General features: G+C 55.4%; 2 protein-coding genes across 2 annotated transcripts; both read left to right on the top strand.

Annotated features, from left to right (window-relative positions):
- Window positions 1–570: 570 nt before the first annotated feature.
- On the top strand, window positions 571–4990 carry KRT15 (keratin 15). The gene is made up of 8 exons (XM_042916255.1): window positions 571–1285; window positions 2167–2249; window positions 2390–2546; window positions 3029–3190; window positions 3277–3402; window positions 3599–3819; window positions 4127–4152; window positions 4676–4990. The coding sequence occupies exons 1-8, from the start codon at window positions 767–769 to the stop codon at window positions 4765–4767; spliced, it is 1386 nt and encodes a 461-aa protein (XP_042772189.1). The 5' UTR covers window positions 571–766; the 3' UTR covers window positions 4768–4990.
- Window positions 4991–14093: 9103 nt separating this feature from the next.
- On the top strand, window positions 14094–18936 carry KRT13 (keratin 13). Its single transcript, XM_042916256.1, has 8 exons — window positions 14094–14576; window positions 16030–16112; window positions 16285–16441; window positions 16924–17085; window positions 17174–17299; window positions 17395–17615; window positions 18271–18296; window positions 18639–18936. Exons 1-8 carry the CDS (start codon window positions 14094–14096, stop codon window positions 18707–18709), a joined length of 1329 nt encoding a protein of 442 aa, XP_042772190.1. The 3' UTR covers window positions 18710–18936.
- The last annotated feature ends 495 nt before the right edge of the window (window positions 18937–19431 follow it).

Below are 19431 nucleotides of genomic sequence, written 5' to 3'. Positions count from 1 at the left end.
AGGAGGGGATGGAGGAGGAGAGTCCTGCTGTGTCAGGGAAATGACGGATGTTAGCTTCTCTGATCACCTTAGCTGGAAATGCGCTCATGGCCCCCTCTCTTGTCCTCAGCCTGTGCCCATGGCCCCTGCATTCCTGGGTGTGCCTCTGCCCACCCATCCCCAGAGGCCACTGCTATCCCCCCCCACCCCCCAGCCCTGTAGGCTCACACATGGGGTCTGGGAGTGGGATAACAGAGCAGCGATAGGGAGGGGGCTCCCAAACTGAGAGCATGGAGCTGGCCGCCTGGGGTGAGGGTCCTGGGCTGGAGGCAGCAGAGAAAACTCCGGGAGGGCAGAGCTGGCCTGGGCTGCTCTACCCGTAGGCGGAGGCCTGGTAGCTGTGGAGTGACAGGAGTTTTCTCCCCAGCAACTCTTCACGTTCTCCTGGGAGTGCAGACATGAACCTGCCTTCGAAGTGTTAAAACCATGGCCCCGGGGCAAAACACCATTCATTCTGAATCATCTCTTTTGTTGCATTTAAAAAAAAAAAAAAAAAAAAAGAAAGGAGAAACTCCACACCAGCCAGGCAGAGGTGTGCAGGCGGCTGTGTTTGAACACAGGAGTTGGCTTCCTTTTGGGGGAGGAGACGAGGTCCCACAACAACTCGGAGGGGTATATAAGGAGCCACGGGCTGGGGGGAGACATTCCTGGGGCCCTGCTTCCAGCCCAAGCCTGCGGCTCCACCAGCACTTCTCCAGCCTGCTGAGGACTCACCCGCTGCCCGGCCATGAGCACCACATTTCTGCAGACTTCTTCCTCCACCTTTGGGGGTGCCTCTACCAGAGGGGGTTCCCTCTGGGCTGGGGGAGGCGGCTTTGGTGGGGGGAGTCTCTACGGGGGCGGTGGAGGCCGCAGTATCTCGGCTTCTTCTGCTAGGTTTGTCTCCTCGGGGTCCGGAGGGGGCTACGGCGGCGGCATGAGCTGCGGCTTCGGTGCAGGGGCTGGTGGTAGTGGTCTGGGCGGAGGCTTAGGAGGTGGCCTTGGAGGTGGCTTTGGTGGGGGTTTTGGCGCTGGCTTTGGTGACTTTGGTGGCGGCGATGGCGGCCTCCTCTCCGGCAACGAGAAGCTCACCATGCAGAACCTCAACGACCGGCTGGCCTCCTACCTGGACAAGGTGCGCGCCCTGGAGGAGGCCAACGCCGACCTGGAGGTGAAGATCCGCGACTGGTACCAGAAGCAGAGCCCCAGCAGCCCGGAGCGGGACTACAGCCACTTCTACAAGATCATCGAGGACCTGCGGGACAAGGTGAGTCCTCCAGCATCAGAGAGAGGGGAGCAGGTGGCTGGCGCCCTGCATACATCTCCATCATCTTTCTTGCTGCCTCAAGGAAATCCTTTTCCTGCCCAGGCAACGACTGTCGGTGTATAACTTGGAGAGCAGGGAATGCTTTCCAGGTGCGGAGGCCAGCATACATCCGCTCAACTTGGCAGTGAGAATCTGCTCAGGAACACTGGTCGGGGGAGGGTCCGAGGTGGGAGCAGTTACACACACCAAGCAGGGGTCTGCATAAAGCTCCCTTTTGCTTCTTTTGCAGGAACAGTTGAGGGTAGCTTCAGGGGCCTTGAATGCCAGGACCACCTCCCTCACCCTTTGAGGAGGTCTTTGGTGCGAAAAAGCTCTATTGGGACTTAGGAGACCTGGAACTCATTATGTGCTCTGCCAGTTACTTACTCACCCTCTCTACTTACCTGGACCGGTTTCCTCAGCTGTAGCGTGCCTTCCTGCCCTGCTCTCCAGGGTCCTACTGGCTGTGGAATGTTCTGTGGGTCCATGGCTGTGTCAAGTGTGCGGGAGGCCAGTGACCAGGGGAGGCTGGCAGAATATTCCCGAGAAGGCTGCTGAACCCCACCGCACCCAACTCCTGGCCAGGCACTTCCCACAGGGGAGTCCAGGCACTCCTGGCTCCTTGGTTTTTCATGCCCTGGAGGCAGGAAGGGTGGTGTGGGCTCACACCAAGTATGGGCACTTGAGGTGAGGCTGAACTCTGCCCCGGGGAGCCTACAGGCCTCTGTTGCTCGTGTCAGAGGGGAGACTGTCAGTAAGGCGTCTGACCTGGGGTGCAGGGTGGGGAGAGCAGTAGGGAAGAGAAAACAGTGCTCCAGATACCAACTCCCTGCCTCCTGCAGATCCTGGGGGCCAAGATCGACAACTCCCGGGTCATCCTGGAGATTGACAATGCCAGGCTGGCGGCAGATGACTTCAGACTCAAGTACGCTCCTGCCTCTCTCTCCCCTCCAGATTCACCCCCTTTCTTGGCCTTCTCTCCCTCTTCCAGCTCCAACAGCCCACAACCCTACTCCAACAGCCCACAGCCCACTTCCTTACTCTGGGCTCCCTCTGTCTTCCCAGGTATGAGAACGAGCTGGCCCTGCGCCAGAGCGTGGAGGCCGACACCAACGGCCTGCGCAGGGTGCTGGACGAGCTGACCCTGACCAAGACCGACCTGGAGATGCAGATCGAGAGCCTGAACGAGGAGCTGGCCTTCCTGAAGAAGAACCACGAGGAGGTGGGGGCCGTCAGGGGCTGCTGGTGGCGGGGGGCAGAGTGGGGCCATGGGCACCTCCTCATCGTTGACCGAAGGGCTTGGTGGTTCAGATATGCTCCCCTCTACCAAAAACAGTGTGTGTCACCATGGAGAGCAAGGGGTACTGTCCTTTGGGAACCCAGATCCCTTTCCTTCTTGGATCCATAGCCAGGCCAGGTGGTCAGTGGGACCCGCTGTCCTGATTTGTTTCATGAGCTCAGACAAGGGCCCTGCTGTCTTGAGTCCTCCCGTAGGACCTAGCAAGGAAGAGAGACCCTCAGAGCCAAGAGGCCCATGTGCTCAAACCTCTTCACGCTCACTGGGAAACAGAGGCTGGGGGGTGGGTATGCAGGAGGGCGAAGGGCATGTCGTGAGTCAGGCACGAAGCCGGGATTGGCATGTGGGAGCCCGCTCTGCCCCCTCTTCTGCCCTCCGTCCCTAAGCGGGCCCCACCCACTCTGCAGGAGATGAAGGAGTTCAGCAGCCAGCTGGCCGGCCAGGTCAACGTGGAGATGGACGCGGCCCCGGGCGTGGACCTGACCCGCGTGCTGGCCGAGATGAGGGAACAGTACGAGGCCATGGCCGAGAAGAACCGCCGGGACGCCGAGGCCTGGTTCTTCAGCAAGGTGGGCCTGAGCTCACGGCCCCGCCTCAGCTCCCCACGTCTCCCAGGGCGCCTGTGGGCCTCACTGGTCTTGTGCGTGGCCTACAGACGGAGGAGCTGAACAAAGAGGTGGCCTCCAACACAGAGATGATCCAGACCAGCAAGACAGAGATCACGGACCTGAGACGCACTTTGCAGGGCCTGGAGATCGAGCTGCAGTCCCAGCTCAGCATGGTAGGGCCTCCGATCCCCCCACCCGGCCACAGCCCAGCGCAGCTGGGCCTTTGCCACCGTCCGTGGCTCATTAAGTCTCGGGGTTCCCAAGCCTCCTCCCAGGGGGTTCTCTGCACTCCGTTCAACACCCGTCTGCATGCCCGCGGCATCTTCCTTCCGGGCCTGATGTGGGGTCCGTTGACCACCCCCCCTCCAGAAAGCCGGGCTGGAGAGCTCGCTGGCGGAGACGGAGTGCCGCTATGCCACGCAGCTGCAGCAGATCCAGGGGCTCATCGGCGGCCTGGAGGCCCAGCTGAGCGAGCTCCGCAGCGAGATGGAGTGCCAGGACCAGGAGTACAGGACGCTGCTGGACATCAAGACGCGGCTGGAGCAGGAGATCGCCACCTACCGCAGCCTGCTGGAAGGCCAGGACACCAGGCAGGGGCCAGGGTGCAGGGGGAAGCCTGAGGGAGGGGCCGGTTGGGGTTGGGGTGGAGAGTCTTCGGGGGACAGCAGTGGGACAGGGAAAAGGAAATGGAGGGGGTGTTAGTGTAGATCAGAATCTGTCTGCTTGGGGTGGCAGGTCTGAACAGGTTCTCAGGACGTGCCAGCCTCTAGAGAAGTCAGATGTGCAGGTGGTGGGGGTGGGGGCCGCTGGAGAGGATTGCTTAGCCAGACACCGGGGCTCCCTTAGGGAGACCTGGGCTCATGCCCTCCCCTTACATCTGCTTCCCCTCTCTTTCAGGATGGCTGGCTTTGGCACCAGAGAAGGTAAGAAGGCTTAACTCTTCCTGCATGGGGCGGGAAAGGCGGCTGTTGAAGCCACCGTTCCCCTTGGCATGGGGTGGAAGCAGGAGGAGGCCAAACATGCCAGTGGGGCAGGAACACACCCATTTCAGGTGATACCTCTTTCCCGGGGGACCCTCCATCAGCCCCAGTAGAGTCAGGGCTGAAGATTTATTGAGAACCTTCTGGGTTGAGCAGGCTTTGTCCAGGACATAGCTTCCTCCAGGCCCCACCTTCCTGCACTTATGGGAAGAAGCCCCCAGTTACTACCTGTTCACCCTGACTTTCTTGCTCACTGTGGGGCATGAACTGCCGCTGCCTGCCTCCATGATGAGTGGTTCACCGCCAGACCTCCTGGCCACTCTCGAGGGATTGGCCAGCGGCCATTCTCAGGGGTGCTGTCTGGTTCTCCCCGAGCTCAGCCAAGGTCCTGGCTGCCTTGGGAGAGCGAACAGCGAGGGTCCCCCCCCTCCCCCCCAACTCTCAAGCTTGCTCCTTCTTTCTACAGCCTCCCTGGGAGGTGGTGGCGGCAAAGTTCGCATCAACGTCGAGGAGACAGTGGACGGGAAGGTGGTTTCTTCTCACAAGAGAGAGGTCTGAGTGCCTGGCGCGGGAGAGACCTCCCTGGCCACCCCTACCTTCCCCAGGCTGGATGGAGGAGCGGTCAGAGGGGCCAGAAGAGCAAACCCCAGTCCCTGCTTTCAGAGGGTCCGGCTCTCCCTGTTGGGTGCTCAGCATCCTCCCCCTCCCTCTCCCCACCTGCTTAGAACAGGGACAGGCAAGAAGTAGCTGTATTGTGTAACGAGCTGGATCGTACCACGTCTGCCCATGCAATAAAGAATTGCTTTTCCTTTTGCAAATATCTCTTGGTAGTACGTCCAGTTTTTCTTGTTGGGGGCCTCTGTGGGCCTAGGACCCACATGATGACATCTCCTACTTTGGCCTCTTCCCTGCACCCAGGACCAATTCAGACTGTTCCGGTGACTTGATGTTCTGGCTCATTCCATCTAGTGATCATGGAAGCAGGAGACGGGGGTTGCCCTCAGAGCAGTTGGGTGCACCCGGCAGAGGACTTGTCACATCGAACAATTATTTAGCGAGCAACTGACTGTATAGGTCGTACTGGTTACCACCGTGTGGTTGGCACTGTGCTACGTGACCCCACCCACGCATCCTGTTTAAGGCAATTGTGGGCCATCAGGATTTACGATTCCCACCTTAGAGATGAGGAAGCCAGGGAGGTGAGTGACTCTCTCAGGGGCCTCATGGATGGATGGTGAGCAACAGGGCTGGGACTGGACCCTACATCTGTATGACTTTTAAGTTCAGCGCTTGTTCTGGGACGCCAGGCCCTGGCCCTGCACGGCTCACTGCCAGGACCTTCCTCCTTATTTCTGGTCCTCCTACGTGTGTCCCTAGCACCTCCCCTCTTTTCCAGTCAGGCACACCTGACCTCCAGAGTGGCTGAGCCAGGTACCATCGCTGCCTCTTGCAAAGAGGGACCTTATCTACCCCCTTACCCCTGAAGCTGCCATCTCCTTCCCATAAGGCACTTACAGTGCTCAGAGGGAAAGACACCAACTCCGGGAAGCCCTCTCTGATTTCTCTAAGCTTAAATCCAAAGCAACATCAACCCCTATTGCCCTCCTCAGTCCAAACCTCACCCCTGCTCCCCCGACCCCAGCATCTCTGCCTTTGGGCTCATTAGAGCAGCAGTGACATCCACACACACCGAATTTGTTGCCTCTGGTCTGAGGCTGGTTCCTCTGGGAGTCATAGCCCCAGACAGAGGGCAAGGAATGAGGAAGCAGAATGTTCTGGGTGCTGTGGCTGGGCTGGGCTCTGGTAAGGACTATGGGGAGAGGGAGAGCCTGTTTCTTAGTCCTGCTGGGAACAGAATGTTGGAGGTGCCTCTGTTCTTTTTTTTTTTTTTTTTTTTTTTAATATATGAAATTTACTGTCAAATTGGTTTCCATACAACACCCAGTGCTCATCCCAAAAGGTGCCCTCCTCAATACCCATCACCCACCCTGTCCTCCCTCCCACCCTGCCCTCCCTCCCACCCCCCATCAACCCTCAGTTTGTTCTCAGTTTTTTAACAGTCTCTAATGCTTTGGCTCTCTCCCACTCTAACCTCTTTTTTTTTTTTTTTTTTTTTTTTTTTTCCTTCCCCTCCCCCATGGGTTTCTGTTATGTTTCTCAGGATCCACATAAGAGTGAAACCATATGGTATCTGTCTTTCTCTGTATGGCTTATTTCACTTAGCATCACACTCTCCAGTTCCATCCATGTTGCTACAAAAGGCCATATTTCATTTTTTCTCATTGCCACGTAGTATTCCATTGTGTATATAAACCACAGTTTCTTTATCCATTCATCAGTTGATGGACATTTAGGCTCTTTCCATAATTTGGCTATTGTTGAGAGTGCTGCTATAAACATTGGGGTACAGGTGCCCCTATGCATCAGTACTCCTGTATCCCTTGGATAAATTCCTAGCAGTGCTATTGCTGGGTCATAGGGTACGTCTATTTTTAATTTTCTGAGGAACCTCCACACTGCTTTCCAGAGCGGCTGCACCAATTTGCATTCCCACCAACAGTGCAAGAGGGTTCCTGTTTCTCCACATCCTCTCCAGCATCTATAGTCTCCTGATTTCTTCATTTTGGCCACTCTGACTGGCGTGAGGTGGTATCTGAGTGTGGTTTTGATTTGTATTTCCCTGATAAGGAGCGACGTTGAACATCTTTTCATGTGCCTGTTTGGAGGTGCCTCTGTTCTGAGAATCAGATCATCATTAAGCCCTCTGAGCGGGCCGCCCTGAGTCTTGCTGGGTGAAACTCTGCCCAGCAACCCTGGTTGGAGAGAGGGTGGCGTCTGTTTCTTCGGGAGGAGATTTAATCTAGAACGTGTCTCCTGTGTACACACTTGGAGGCCAGACTTCTCTGGGGCTGGAGGAAGGAAACAGAATTTACGAAGCCTCTATTCTGCAGGGCTCTGGGCGGGGCATTCAGAGGATGGCATCTCAATGACTCTCCTGGAGGCTTCGTGAAGGTGGGGTGGGCCCTACACCCTCAGTTTTCAGAGGAGGAAACAGGCTCAGGGAAGTTAAGTAGCTTGAATTAAGTCACAAGCTGGGAAATGGGAGGCTGAGCCTGGGAATGAGCCCTCCGATTTCAGACCCTTGCTCTTCTCTGGACATCATGAGGGTGATGGAAACTGGCAACACCTTTCTTAAGAGAAGCCCTCTCTTTTTTTTTGTTTTTTGTTTTTGTTTTTTCCGACAGTTTTTGACCTAACATTTGATTTAATTAACTAATTATTTATTTTTTCTTTTCAAATTTTTATTTAACTTTTAGTTAGTTAACACAGTGCAACACTGCTTTCAGGAGCAGAATTCAGTGATGCATCACCTAGGTACAACACCCAGTGCCCATCACAAGGGCCCTTTAATACCCATCCCCCATCCAGCCCATCGCCGCCCACCTCCCTCCATCAACCCGCTGTTTGTTCTCTATCTTTTTTTTTTTTTTTTAACGTTTTATTTTATTTTTGAGACAGAGAGAGACAGAGCATGAACAGAGGGTCAGAGGGGAGGGTCAGAGAGAGAGGGAGACACAGAATCTGAAACGGACTCCGGGCTCTGAGCTGTCAGCACAGAGCCCGATGCGGGGCTCGAACTCACAGACCGTGAGATCATGACCTGAGCCGAAGTCGGCCGTTTAACCGACTGAGCCACCCAGGTGCCCCTGTTCTCTATCTTTAAGAGTCTCCTGTGGTTTGTTTCCCTGTCTCTTCCTTCTTTTTCTTTTATTTATGAAACCCCTTTCTTAACGTCTGTGGGAAGCCAGTTCAACTGTCATACAGCCGTTACCGTCAGAAAGATTACTCTCACATCTAGCTTTGGTCTCCTGTGCTGTGGCTTAAGTTCACACCGAAGCCCAAAACATCAGGTGTCATGTTCCCTGACATCCGGACAACAACCAGGCCCCTTGCTGAATCCAGGCCCCTGCTCCTGCTTCGCCAGCCTCCGGGCCTCTGTCAAGAAGTCTCAGGCCTTCAGAGCAACCCACAAGGGTTTTCTCAGCCCACAGTTTGCCAAAATAACAACCCCCTGCAAAGGTGCAGGGAGGCAAAAGGTGGGTCTCCACCCTTATCCAGCAGGCCTTCTCTTGGGGCCAGACCCTGGGCTGGTGGGGAGAGAAGGCTGGTTCCGTTTCCTTGGAGGGCCCCTTCCACTCTCCTGGGATCCTGGGGTTGGAGGGAGCTGACAGAGAGGGCCTTGGATCTGCCAAGTCCTGTTTCCTGCCTGACCCTGGAGTGAGATGCTCACACCCAGGGAAAACTGGTGCCCTGCCGAGCCCTTTAAGTAGTCTCTGGGCAGAGATGGCCCGCCTTCTGGCTGCCCCTGGGCTGAGGTCGGGCTTGGTTTCCAGCCAGTGTGGGAGGCAGACAGCAGGCCCCCTTCTACCTTAGGGAGAGGGTAGCTATGGGACGAGGGATTAGGGCCTTGGGTGTGTCCTCTGCACAGGCTGGGCTTCCCAGGGTAGGCACGGGGCACTGCCCATCTCCCTGAGGACTTTGGTTGGTCCCTGTCCCTCTGTGGGTCTCAGCGTCCTCATCTTTAAATTGAGGAGTCTGGCTGGACCAGACGATTTCAAGATTCTCTATGACTTGATCTGTGTCCTGGGACCTCGGAGGGGATCCTGGACTGTGACATCGATGGCACTGGGGCTGTGTCTCCTCCTTGCACTGCTGAGTCCTCAGAGTGGGAGCTACATAAAATTTGTTGAATGAATGCATGACTTTGCTCCTCCTTTGCTTTTTCCCGTTTTAGACATGGCTCCGGACATTCACCAGAATCTTGGGCGAGTATGTCCCTGGTGGTCACCTGTCCCTCCACGGACAGCTGGCAGCTTCTCCCATGAGATCTGTAGCAGGGATGACCCCATCGGATAATACTCCTGGTTGCCATTCATTCTCATCTAAAGCCAGCAGACAGGGGTGTCTGGCTGGCTCAGTTGGTTAAGCATCCGACTTCGGCTCAGGTCATGATCTCATGGCTCGTGAGTTCAAGCCCCATGTCAGGCTCTGTGCTGACAGCTCGGAGCCTGGAGCTTGTTTCTGACTCTGTGTGTGTCTCTCTCTCTCTCTCTCTCTGCCCCTGCCCCGCTCACACTCTGTCTTTATCTCTCAAAAATAAACATTAAAAAAAAGTAAAGCCAGCAGACAAAACAAACAAACAAACAAACAAACAAACAAACAGAACACCGCTTCTCGGGTGTTTGAGAGCTTCTCTCTGCCAGGAGGGAATGCCTTGGAGGTTTATAAAGACCTTCTCAGGGTGCCTGGGTGGCTCAGGCAGTTAAGTGTCCGACTCTTGACTTCAGCTCAGGTCATGATTTCATGGTTCATGAGTTTGAGCCCCACGTTGGGCTCTGTGATGACAGCATGGAGCCTGCTGGGATTCTCTCCCTCTCTCTCTGTCCCTCCCCTGCTTGCTCTCTCTCTCTCTCCCTCAAAATAAATAAAAATAAACTTCGATAAAATAAAATGTGAAAAAAAGAACTTCTCCTCAGGGAATGTAAGACCGAGTCGGGGAAATAAAGTAGGAACACCACCAGCTGTCACTCGTCTGATTGTTGTGGGTGGCGTGCTGGCTGCGGGGACCAGAGAGGGAGGCAGAGCAGGCTGGCACAGAATGGAGGCCCAGGACAGGTCACGATGCACAGATGAGCTGGAATTTCCTCATTTGTAAGAAGGAGGGGCTCTGCCTGCCAAGCGCTTCCCTAGGTCAGGTGCTTCTCAAACGCTCACTCATCAAATGCCTGTTTTTCAGTTGTGGCCACCAAAGCACTGACAGGTTGAGTAACTTTCCCAAGGTCACACAGCCAGTTGATGGCAGATGTAGGTTGAAACTCCGTTCCATCTAATTCAAAGGCTTTGCCGACCTCACTGGGTTCCTGGGAAGCACGGCGGTAGAAGAGGGATTCTGGAGAGCCGGGTACCATAGCCACGTAAGGACATGGTGCACTGAGGCTGGGCCGGAGAAGGCTCCTGAGTCCTGCTATGTGAAGCAGGTGTCTCTGAGGGCAAGGAGGATGACCACCGTCTGGGGAAGGTCTGCTTTTCATGAAAGGCTCCTCCACTGTGGGAGGTGGGTCGGCCATCCTGGGGTCTAGGCCCCTTGCGGTCCAGGGAAAGAGGGAAGGAGGGAGGAGCCTGATCCAAGAGCCAAGCGAGGAAGGCTGGATTAGGAGCTGGGGGACAGGATTTAAGCCTCAGCTGTGCAGGCGAACCATCTGGCAACTCTGGACAGATCTTTGAGAACCAGAGACTCAGAAAGCCGTTGCTGAAGGCAACGCAATTCAACGCAAAGCCCACAGTGAGCTGGTGCTGGAGCTGGAAACCCAGGCATTTCTCCTTGCTTCCCACCGCCTTGGGCCTTGGAATTCTGGGTCTTGGTTTCCTCACACGTGAGAAATGAGGGCATTGGGCCGGAAAGTTCCTATGACAATTCCGGCTTTGACATTCTGCACTGACTATCCTCGCAAGCCCCCAAGCTTCAGAGCTCACGCTAGGACAGACAGTAGACAGGCCGACCCATCAGGCCATCAGCTGCACAGGTTCAGCCACTGTGGGAAAACAGGACCATCCACCAGCTGGGCCTGCGGTGACAGGGAGCCCGGGAATGCAGAGAGTGACAGAGGACGCCCGTGCTTGGGTGGGGTGGCATTGACACTGGCCTGAAAGGGATTGAGCAGGCAGTAGTGAAGGGTGCAGACCCTGGAGACAGAGGTTCACAATGAATTTAAGCTTTCTGGACCTCAGTTTCCTCATCTGAGAAAAAGGGTGTGATAAAAACAGTAGAGTTGTTTGCGAGTTATGCACGTAGAGTGTTTACGAAATGTTAGCTAGTGTTATTTTATTATCTTTGGTAAGTATGGAATGGAACCCTCAGAGATCACACACTGAGTTCACAGCAAGGCTCAGAGGCACCATCATTTGGGGTAGAGAGAGAGCCAGAGACGAGGTTTAAATCTTGACTTCATAGCGACCTCGAGCAAGTAGCTTGGCCTCCCTTCACCTCACTTGCCTCATCTGTAAAATGGGGCCAGTAAAAACCCTCCCCCGTTGTTGTGCGGACTCAGTGACAATGTGTGAAGCAAAGCCTTGATTGCAGGGGGTGCTTGGAAATGCAGCATTCCCCCCGCCCCCCGCCCTTGCTGAATTTGGTGTGATTTTGTCAGAAAGCAAAGAGGGAAGCTCAAGATGTGTGAGCAGTGCCTCAGCTCCCACACTCTGTCCTTCCTCATTTGGAGCAGGGCCAGTAGAAGCGAAACTGGGGCCCCAGGATGGGTCTCTGCCCAGCTTCTTCCAGGAGGGCCCTGGGGTTCACCATGGGTCAGAAGAAGGCATTCCTGCATCAGGCACCATAAGTACCTGCTCAGGAGGGGAGTGGTGGGAAGGGGCTGTGCCCTGACCCTGCGAGGGGAGGCATGTCATGGCCACCCTATGTTTGTACTACTGGGACTTTGGAGGATCTGTGGTATTGTTCCTCTAAGAGGCGTTGGCCTGAATCTGCTGTCAGCCCCGAGGGGAGGATCGTCACTCCAGGCCTGGCAGGTTTCATTAATCACCTTTTTGTCAGTTTTGATCCTCTCCCCGAGAGAGAGAAGAGAGAGACAGCCTGAGAGGTCCTACTTTGGGCTGAATCACAGCTTTTCAGAGAGAGAGAGAGACAGAGAGAGGGCAAGAGCGCTGAGCTATCAGTTTGGGGCAGGAGGGCTGGACAGGGTCAGAGGTCAGCCTGAACTACCCCCGCCCCAGCCTTTGTCTTCCCTGGGAGACCCCAAGCCTGCCCTGGCTCTCTCCCTGGTGCTGACACTCGCTGGGTGAAACACAGGCCCTGCTTGCCTACTCACAGAAAACAAAGGGCAGGAAAGCGCTGACTCACAGTCCTCTTTCCTGGTCCGGGTTGCTGAATCAGCGAAGGGGTTTTGGGGAGAACCACAAACCTGTGTCACCCCACCCGAGCCCTTGGTCTAGTCCAGACCTCCTGGCTGCTGTGGGCCAGCAGGCTCCCCCTGAGAGGCCATTCATGACAATCCTGGCCCCCTTGGTGAGTGGGAGTTGGAGCCTGAGCCCACAGTCCTCCATTTTAGGCCTAGAAACTTCTCCTACCTTGGGCTCTGAGAGACCACTGCTAAGCCCTTTTATTCCAGCCTAAGGGCTCCTCGGGCAGGGTTACTAAGCAGTCTCCGAATTTTAGCTGCGTCCTAGGCTCCTCGGAGGAGACCCTGGCCCCAGGCCCTGGGTTACATCCTCCTATGGGGCCTCTTGGTCAAATGCTCACAAGCTGAGACAGGTGTCATGTGACCGGAGGGCTGGAGAGAGCCCTGTCAGGCATTATAAGACTCCCTTTCTGGACTTGACTGTGCCTCTAAGGCAGCTGGGATGATGGCATGATTGAACACATGGGTCAGGCTGATCCAGGGCTCCTCAGCCTCGACACTATCGACCTTCTGGGCTGGAGAATTCTTTATTGTGGGCTGTCCTGTGCGTGGTAGGATATTTAGCAGCATCCCTGGTCTCTGTCCTCTAGACAGCAGCAGCAACCTCCTGTGGTGACAACCAATGTCTCCAGACATTGTCAAATGTTCTCTAAGGAGCAAAAGAGTCCCTGGCTGAGATCTGCGGATTCATCTAGGGTAACAGTAGAGGGAATTGTGGTCTTCCTAGGGATATAGGGCATGGGTAGCTGACTGGGAAAAGGTATGGGGAGCTTTATGGAGTCCAGAAATGTTCTGGGTGATGGGTAAACTTCATACATAGGTAAAAATGCATTAAGCTGGGGGCACCTGGGGGGCTCAGTCAGTTGAGCATCTGACTTCGGCTCAGGTCGTGATCTCACAGCTCATGAGTTCGAGCCCTATATTGGGCCAGCTTTGCATTCTCTGTCCCCCTTTCTCTCTGCCTCTCCCTGACTTGTGCTCTCTCCCAAAAATAAATACACATTTAAAAAATGCATTAAGTTGGACACAAATGATTTCTACAATTTACTGTATGAATAATATACCTAAAAAGGGAGTTTTAGTGTCAGACTGAACCAGACTTGGGTCTCAGGCCTGACTACCCTTAAGCCTCGGTTTCCCCATGTGTAAAATGGGGTTACGAGTAGGACCCACGTCATCAGGCTGTTGCAAAGATCGAATGACAAGTGAGTGTACTTAGTCCCGTGCCCACCCATGGCGAGGGGTCTGAGTGTGTTAGCTGTTATGATGTTCAGGGTTGCTTCCTTCCTCATTCTGTACCTCAGTCTCCCTGGGTTTTGATGGTCTTGGAAACTATTTTTTTCCCCCCAGTTTAAACACTTTCAAGGTAGTCGATTCTACAAGACCGAGCAGTTTGTCATCAGAGTCTCTGGGAGCACCGGAGTCGATGAAATGCTAAACAGGGGGCAGAACATTCCAGTCTGAAGTTTTAGAGACAGAAAGAAGGGAGTCGAGGGCTGCCGTGACCTCGTGAAGCACAGGGCCACCTTACGGCCCTGTCCCCATTCTAGTACTGGGTGGAGCTGAGAGCCCGTGGAGGGAGCTCCCACAGTACAGAGGTGAAGTTGAATTCAGCTGTCAAAAGGGTAGTCTCGGGCAGAACACCATTCCCTCTGAATCATCCCTTTTGTTAAGGCTTAAAGCCACCCCCAAAGGCACAACCCACCTTGGAGAGCAGAGGTAACTGGCTTGTGGGAAACAGTACAGTTGGCACCAGTCAGAGGGTGGGGAAGGGAGGAGAGAAGATGGGGCAATCGTCCAACCTCGTAGAAGGCAGTATAAAAGGCCCCCCACTCCAGGGAAGAGCCACTGTCTTCGGCCCAGGCCAAGCCCAGCTGCTGTCCTCACCTGCTCCCCATCTTTGCTCTCACCATGAGCTGCCGCATACAGAGCTCCTCCGCCAGCTATGGAGGTGGATTCGGGGGTGGCTCTTGCCAGCTGGGAGGAGGCCGCAGTATCTCTACCTGCTCATCACGCTTTGTCTCTGGGGGATCAGCTGGGGGCTACGGGGGCGGCATGAGCTGCGGCTTCGGTGCAGGGGCTGGTAGTGGTTTTGGAGGAGGCTTCGGAGGGGGCTTTGGAGGTGGCCTTGGAGGTGGCTTTGGTGGGGGTTTTGGCGCTGGCTTTGGTGACTTTGGTGGCGGCGATGGCGGCCTCCTCTCCGGCAACGAGAAGCTCACCATGCAGAACCTCAACGACCGGCTGGCCTCCTACCTGGACAAGGTGCGCGCCCTGGAGGAGGCCAACGCCGACCTGGAGGTGAAGATCCGGGACTGGTACCAGAAGCAGAGCCCCAGCAGCCCGGAGCGGGACTACAGCCACTACTACAAGACCATGGAGGACCTGCGGGACAAGGTGAGTCCTTGGATGTTGGCAAGGGTTCTTTTGCGCAGGCCAGAGCCGCAAAGGCCAGGAAATGCAGTATGGTAGAACCCTCACCCCCCCGTAGGGGAAAATTCTAGTCTTTTACCAGCAAGTGTCTCTACTCCTGATAACCTTCCTTAGGCCACTGCTCCCCAAATACGTTTTCTCCTACTATCCATTTTTACTGTTATTACCACTCATGTCAACATTTTTACCACTTTTTACTGTCAACATTTACTGCTTTGTTATCAGTGACTGGATCCCTATAATTCTAACCCACTGAGTTGTTTGGAAACCATGACAGTTTAAAAAAAATTTTTTTTAATGTTTATTTATTTTTAAGAGAGAGAGAGAGAGAGGCAGAGCAAGAGCAGGGGAGGAGCAGAGAGAGAGGGAGACACAGAATCCGAAACAGGTTCCAGGCTCTGAGTTTTCAGCACAGAGCCTGACGCGGGGCTCGAACTCACAAACCGTGAGCTCATGACCTGAGCCAAAGCCGGACACAACAGACTGAGCCCCCCAGGCGCCCCAACCATGACAGTTTTAAAAGCTGCTAAGAATGACTCCAATCCTCAGAGAGGGATACGTGTTCATTCACTGGTCTCGGAATACTGGTTGATGTTGTAAGGGCCCCATTTAAACTGTTACACTCAATTAGCTTCGGCCAGGTGGGAAAGATGGAGAAGAGGCTCAGCCAACATTAAACTGAGATTCCTTCATCGAGGACTGTCCATCACGCTGGGACCCAGCTTGCTAGAACAGAAATCCACCTGCCTGGGCTATGTCCCAGCTATGTGCGGTGGAATTTGCTTTTTTAATTTAAATTCAAGTTAGTTAACATACAGTGTAGTCTTGGCTTCAGGAGTAGAACCCAGTGATTCATCTCTTACATATGACACCCAGTGCTCACCTGGAAAAGTGCCCTCCTTAATGCCTGTCCCCCATTTAACCCACCCCCACCCTCTCCTCTAGCGGCCTGCTTCAGAATATGGATGTTTAGACAAGAAATTCAAACCGTTGGGAGTATTTGTTAGATCTTTCCTCTGCTCAGCCCGGAGGCCAGCTCCAACGAAGTTACTATGAGCTGTCTGGAGCCAGGCTGACCCCCTCCTGACCTTAAGGTCACCTGCTCTCACAATGGTGGGCTTGCTAGTCTGGGGCCATTGAGACATGATGAACCAAAGATGTTCTCGGTAGGGTCATTCCCCTGAAATGTGCATCCCTATCTTCCCCACCATGACCAAGCGTAGAATGCCAGAGTGACTGGGCAAGCGGAAGGACTTGCCCCACCCCTCTCTTTACAAGAAGAGGAGAGAAGTGCCTTATTCTGGCTCGCGGGGACAGTACAGAGGCAGTCAGATGATGACAACCGTCCTGCCCACGCTGTCTCTTCCTCCTCCCCAAACTCGTGGACCCTCCGGTGATTACCTCCTGTATTTTGCAGATCCTGGCGGCCACCATCGACAACAACCGGGTCGTTCTGGAGATCGACAATGCCAGGCTGGCTGCGGATGACTTTAGGCTCAAGTGAGTCCTGGCCTTTCCAAACTGTCTTTTATCTGACACAAATGCTCATCTGAACAGTGAGATCGGAGCATCCCAGGGGTGAAGGTCTTGGAGAAGTAGCAGAGTCCAGTACAGAATTAGGGGAGTGTCTAACTTCTGTGTTGCTTTTTACATTAAAAAAAAAATCGTTTAGGTATGAGAACGAGCTGGCCCTGCGCCAGAGCGTGGAGGCCGACACCAACGGCCTGCGCAGGGTGCTGGATGAGCTGACCCTGACCAAGACCGACCTGGAGATGCAGATCGAGAGCCTGAACGAGGAGCTGGCCTTCCTGAAGAAGAACCACGAGGAGGTGGGGGCCGGCAGGGGCTGCTGGTGGCGGGGGGCAGAGTGGGGCCATGGGCACCTCCTCATCGTTGACCGAAGGGCTTGGTGGTTCAGATATGCTCCCCTCTACCAAAAACAGTGTGTGTCACCATGGAGAGCAAGGGGTACTGTCCTTTGGGAACCCAGATCCCTTTCCTTCTTGGATCCATAGCCAGGCCAGGTGGTCAGTGGGACCCGCTGTCCTGATTTGTTTCATGAGCTCAGACAAGGGCCCTGCTGTCTTGAGTCCTCCCGTAGGACCTAGCAAGGAAGAGAGACCCTCAGAGCCAAGAGGCCCATGTGCTCAAACCTCTTCACGCTCACTGGGAAACAGAGGCTGGGGGGTGGGTATGCAGGAGGGCGAAGGGCATGTCGTGAGTCAGGCACGAAGCCGGGATTGGCATGTGGGAGCCCGCTCTGCCCCCTCTTCTGCCCTCCGTCCCTAAGCGGGCCCCACCCACTCTGCAGGAGATGAAGGAGTTCAGCAGCCAGCTGGCCGGCCAGGTCAACGTGGAGATGGACGCGGCCCCGGGCGTGGACCTGACCCGCGTGCTGGCCGAGATGAGGGAACAGTACGAGGCCATGGCCGAGAAGAACCGCCGGGACGCCGAGGAATGGTTCCACAGCAAGGTACCCGGCCCTCTCACCCCGTGGCGCCCAGGGATTCCAGGGCCTTCCACTGGGCTCCTCTGAAACCTTCTTCCTGCTCGGATTTCAGAGTGCAGAGCTGAACAAGGAGGTGTCTTCTAGTACCGCCATGATCCAGACCAGCAAGACAGAGATCACAGAGCTCAGACGCACCCTCCAGGGCCTGGAGATTGAGCTGCAGTCCCAGCTCAGCATGGTACACCTGCTGCCTCCTGCCCAGCAGCCAGCACCTCTAGGCCTCTGCCTGGCCTGGCTCCCCTTCTCACTTCTCTGTTACCCCCTCCCCCCCAGAAAGCCGGGCTGGAGAGCTCGCTGGCGGAGATGGAGTGCCGCTATGCCATGCAGCTGCAGCAGATCCAGGGGCTCATCGGCGGCATCGAGGCCCAGCTGAGCGAGCTCCGCAGCGAGATGGAGTGCCAGGACCAGGAGTACAGGATGCTGCTGGACATCAAGACGCGGCTGGAGCAGGAGATCGCCACCTACCGCAGCCTGCTGGAGGGCCAGGACGCCAGGTAGGCCCTCTCAAGCCTCTCTCTTGGGAAAGTGACCACAGGACCCTTGGACATTCGAACAGGCAAGGCCTTTAAGGATCAGGTCCTCATGTTCCATATGGAAGGGGACCTTCTGAGCTTAAACTGACTGGATGGAGATCCAGGACCAGGGCTTCCTGTTTTCTTGAATCAGACTGCGGGGGGATTTCCTCAGCGGCCTGCAGGGTCAATACCTTTAAGCTTTCCAATTTGGGCCTTTGGATTAGAGCGGCAGGAATAGGGGCCATGGACAGAACGGCTCATATCGGAAGAATATTGCCTTGGGTTCAGTTCGGCTAAACAAAGCGATAAAAATGGCGATTTCACTGCCTTCAGACCATTTGCAGGGACCAGGCTGTCCTTGTGGGCTCAGTGGGAGTAGGGTGTAGGTTTCGAAGGAACCAGAGGGAGGACAAAAGATCTGGCAGATGTCCTGGATTTGGGGCCGGTACTATGTCCTCCTGAGGTCCCATAGGCCTGCCAGTTACCTGTGGCGGCCCTTGGGCTGGGGCACAGTTGGTAAGGAAGCCCAGCTTGGGGGCCTCTCAGTGATCTGAGTCGCTCGATCCAAGGGCAGATGAGGGAGCAGCTGTCCTTGGGTGATTTGTGCTCACTTCACTCCTCTTCTCTCTCCCAGGATGGCTGGCTTACCCTCCTCAGGAGGTAAGGAAACAACCCGGTGGGAGAGGCGAGTTGGCTCCTGCTCGCTGCCCTGGGGGGGGGGCGGGTGGAGGCAGTGCCAGACTCCCCAGTGGACGGAGGGAGGGGGTTATGGTGGACGTGGTCATTTGCTCATCTGTTTCTTTTCAGAATAGCTGGCTCTGCCCCAAGGAGCCACTGGGAGGCTTTGGAGGCTTCCCCACCTTGGGGGACAATAACATGAGAGTCTCTATCAGCTAACGCCCAGCCTGACCAGTGAGGGGGCTTGGGGCCCTCCTAAGGGCCCTGACCTGCTGAGGTGGGTCTTCTCCAGCCTGAGTGTCTCTTGCCCCCTCTGTTTCTCAGGAAGCACCAGTGTCACTGTCACCACTGCCTCCCCTCCCAGTCGCCGCATTTCCGAACCCCGTAAGCCTTAAATCCACCTGGCTTCCTCTCCCTCTGTCTTCAGCACCCAGAGGAGAGAGATGACAGGTCCCTGCAGGAGAGAGGGAGGGACCGCAGGACGCTCAGGACACCGGCCCCCTGGCGCTCTCCCGAGGGCGGGCGCTCTGCGCTTCTCTCCCTGGGCACCTCCCCTTCTCCCTTATCTGGTTACTCTGATTTCTCAGCTTCTCTGCTAAAAAGAAAAGACGATTCAATAAAGTTTCCTGCCTTTCTGCATATGTATTTTTGACCCTGGCCTGATTTCTGAGGGCAGGACCTGCCGAGGCCCTGATTTGGGGTGATAGGTGGGCGGGTACTGTTGGGCCAAGTGGCTTACCCCAACAAGGCCTGGCCCAGGCAGCTCCCAGGTGGGCAGGACACGAAGCACCTGGGCCAACCATCAGGGCACAGACACGGGGGAAATGGGTGGCTCATGGGCCACGGTGCTCAGCAAACACGGACAAATGCAACAAACTGGAGACACGCGAGGCCATGTGAGCCAGTTCAACACCTTATAGGCTAGAAGGTGGCAACGGGACACTAATAGAGTCAGGGGATGGGGAGATTTGGGAAAGAGGTCCAGACGGCTCTGGGGAGGGCTTCGAGGGCCAGTGTTCCCTTGCAGAGAAACAGAAGGGGCAGGAGACACTGGGGCTGGTTTGGGGAAGGAGACCCAGGACAGTTACCCCAAGCCCAACCTGCTGCCCCCTTTCTG

This window comes from Panthera leo, chromosome E1 (assembly GCF_018350215.1).
Source record: "Panthera leo isolate Ple1 chromosome E1, P.leo_Ple1_pat1.1, whole genome shotgun sequence".
NCBI lineage: Eukaryota > Metazoa > Chordata > Mammalia > Carnivora > Felidae > Panthera > Panthera leo.
This window is presented reverse-complemented; position numbering and strand designations above follow the sequence as displayed.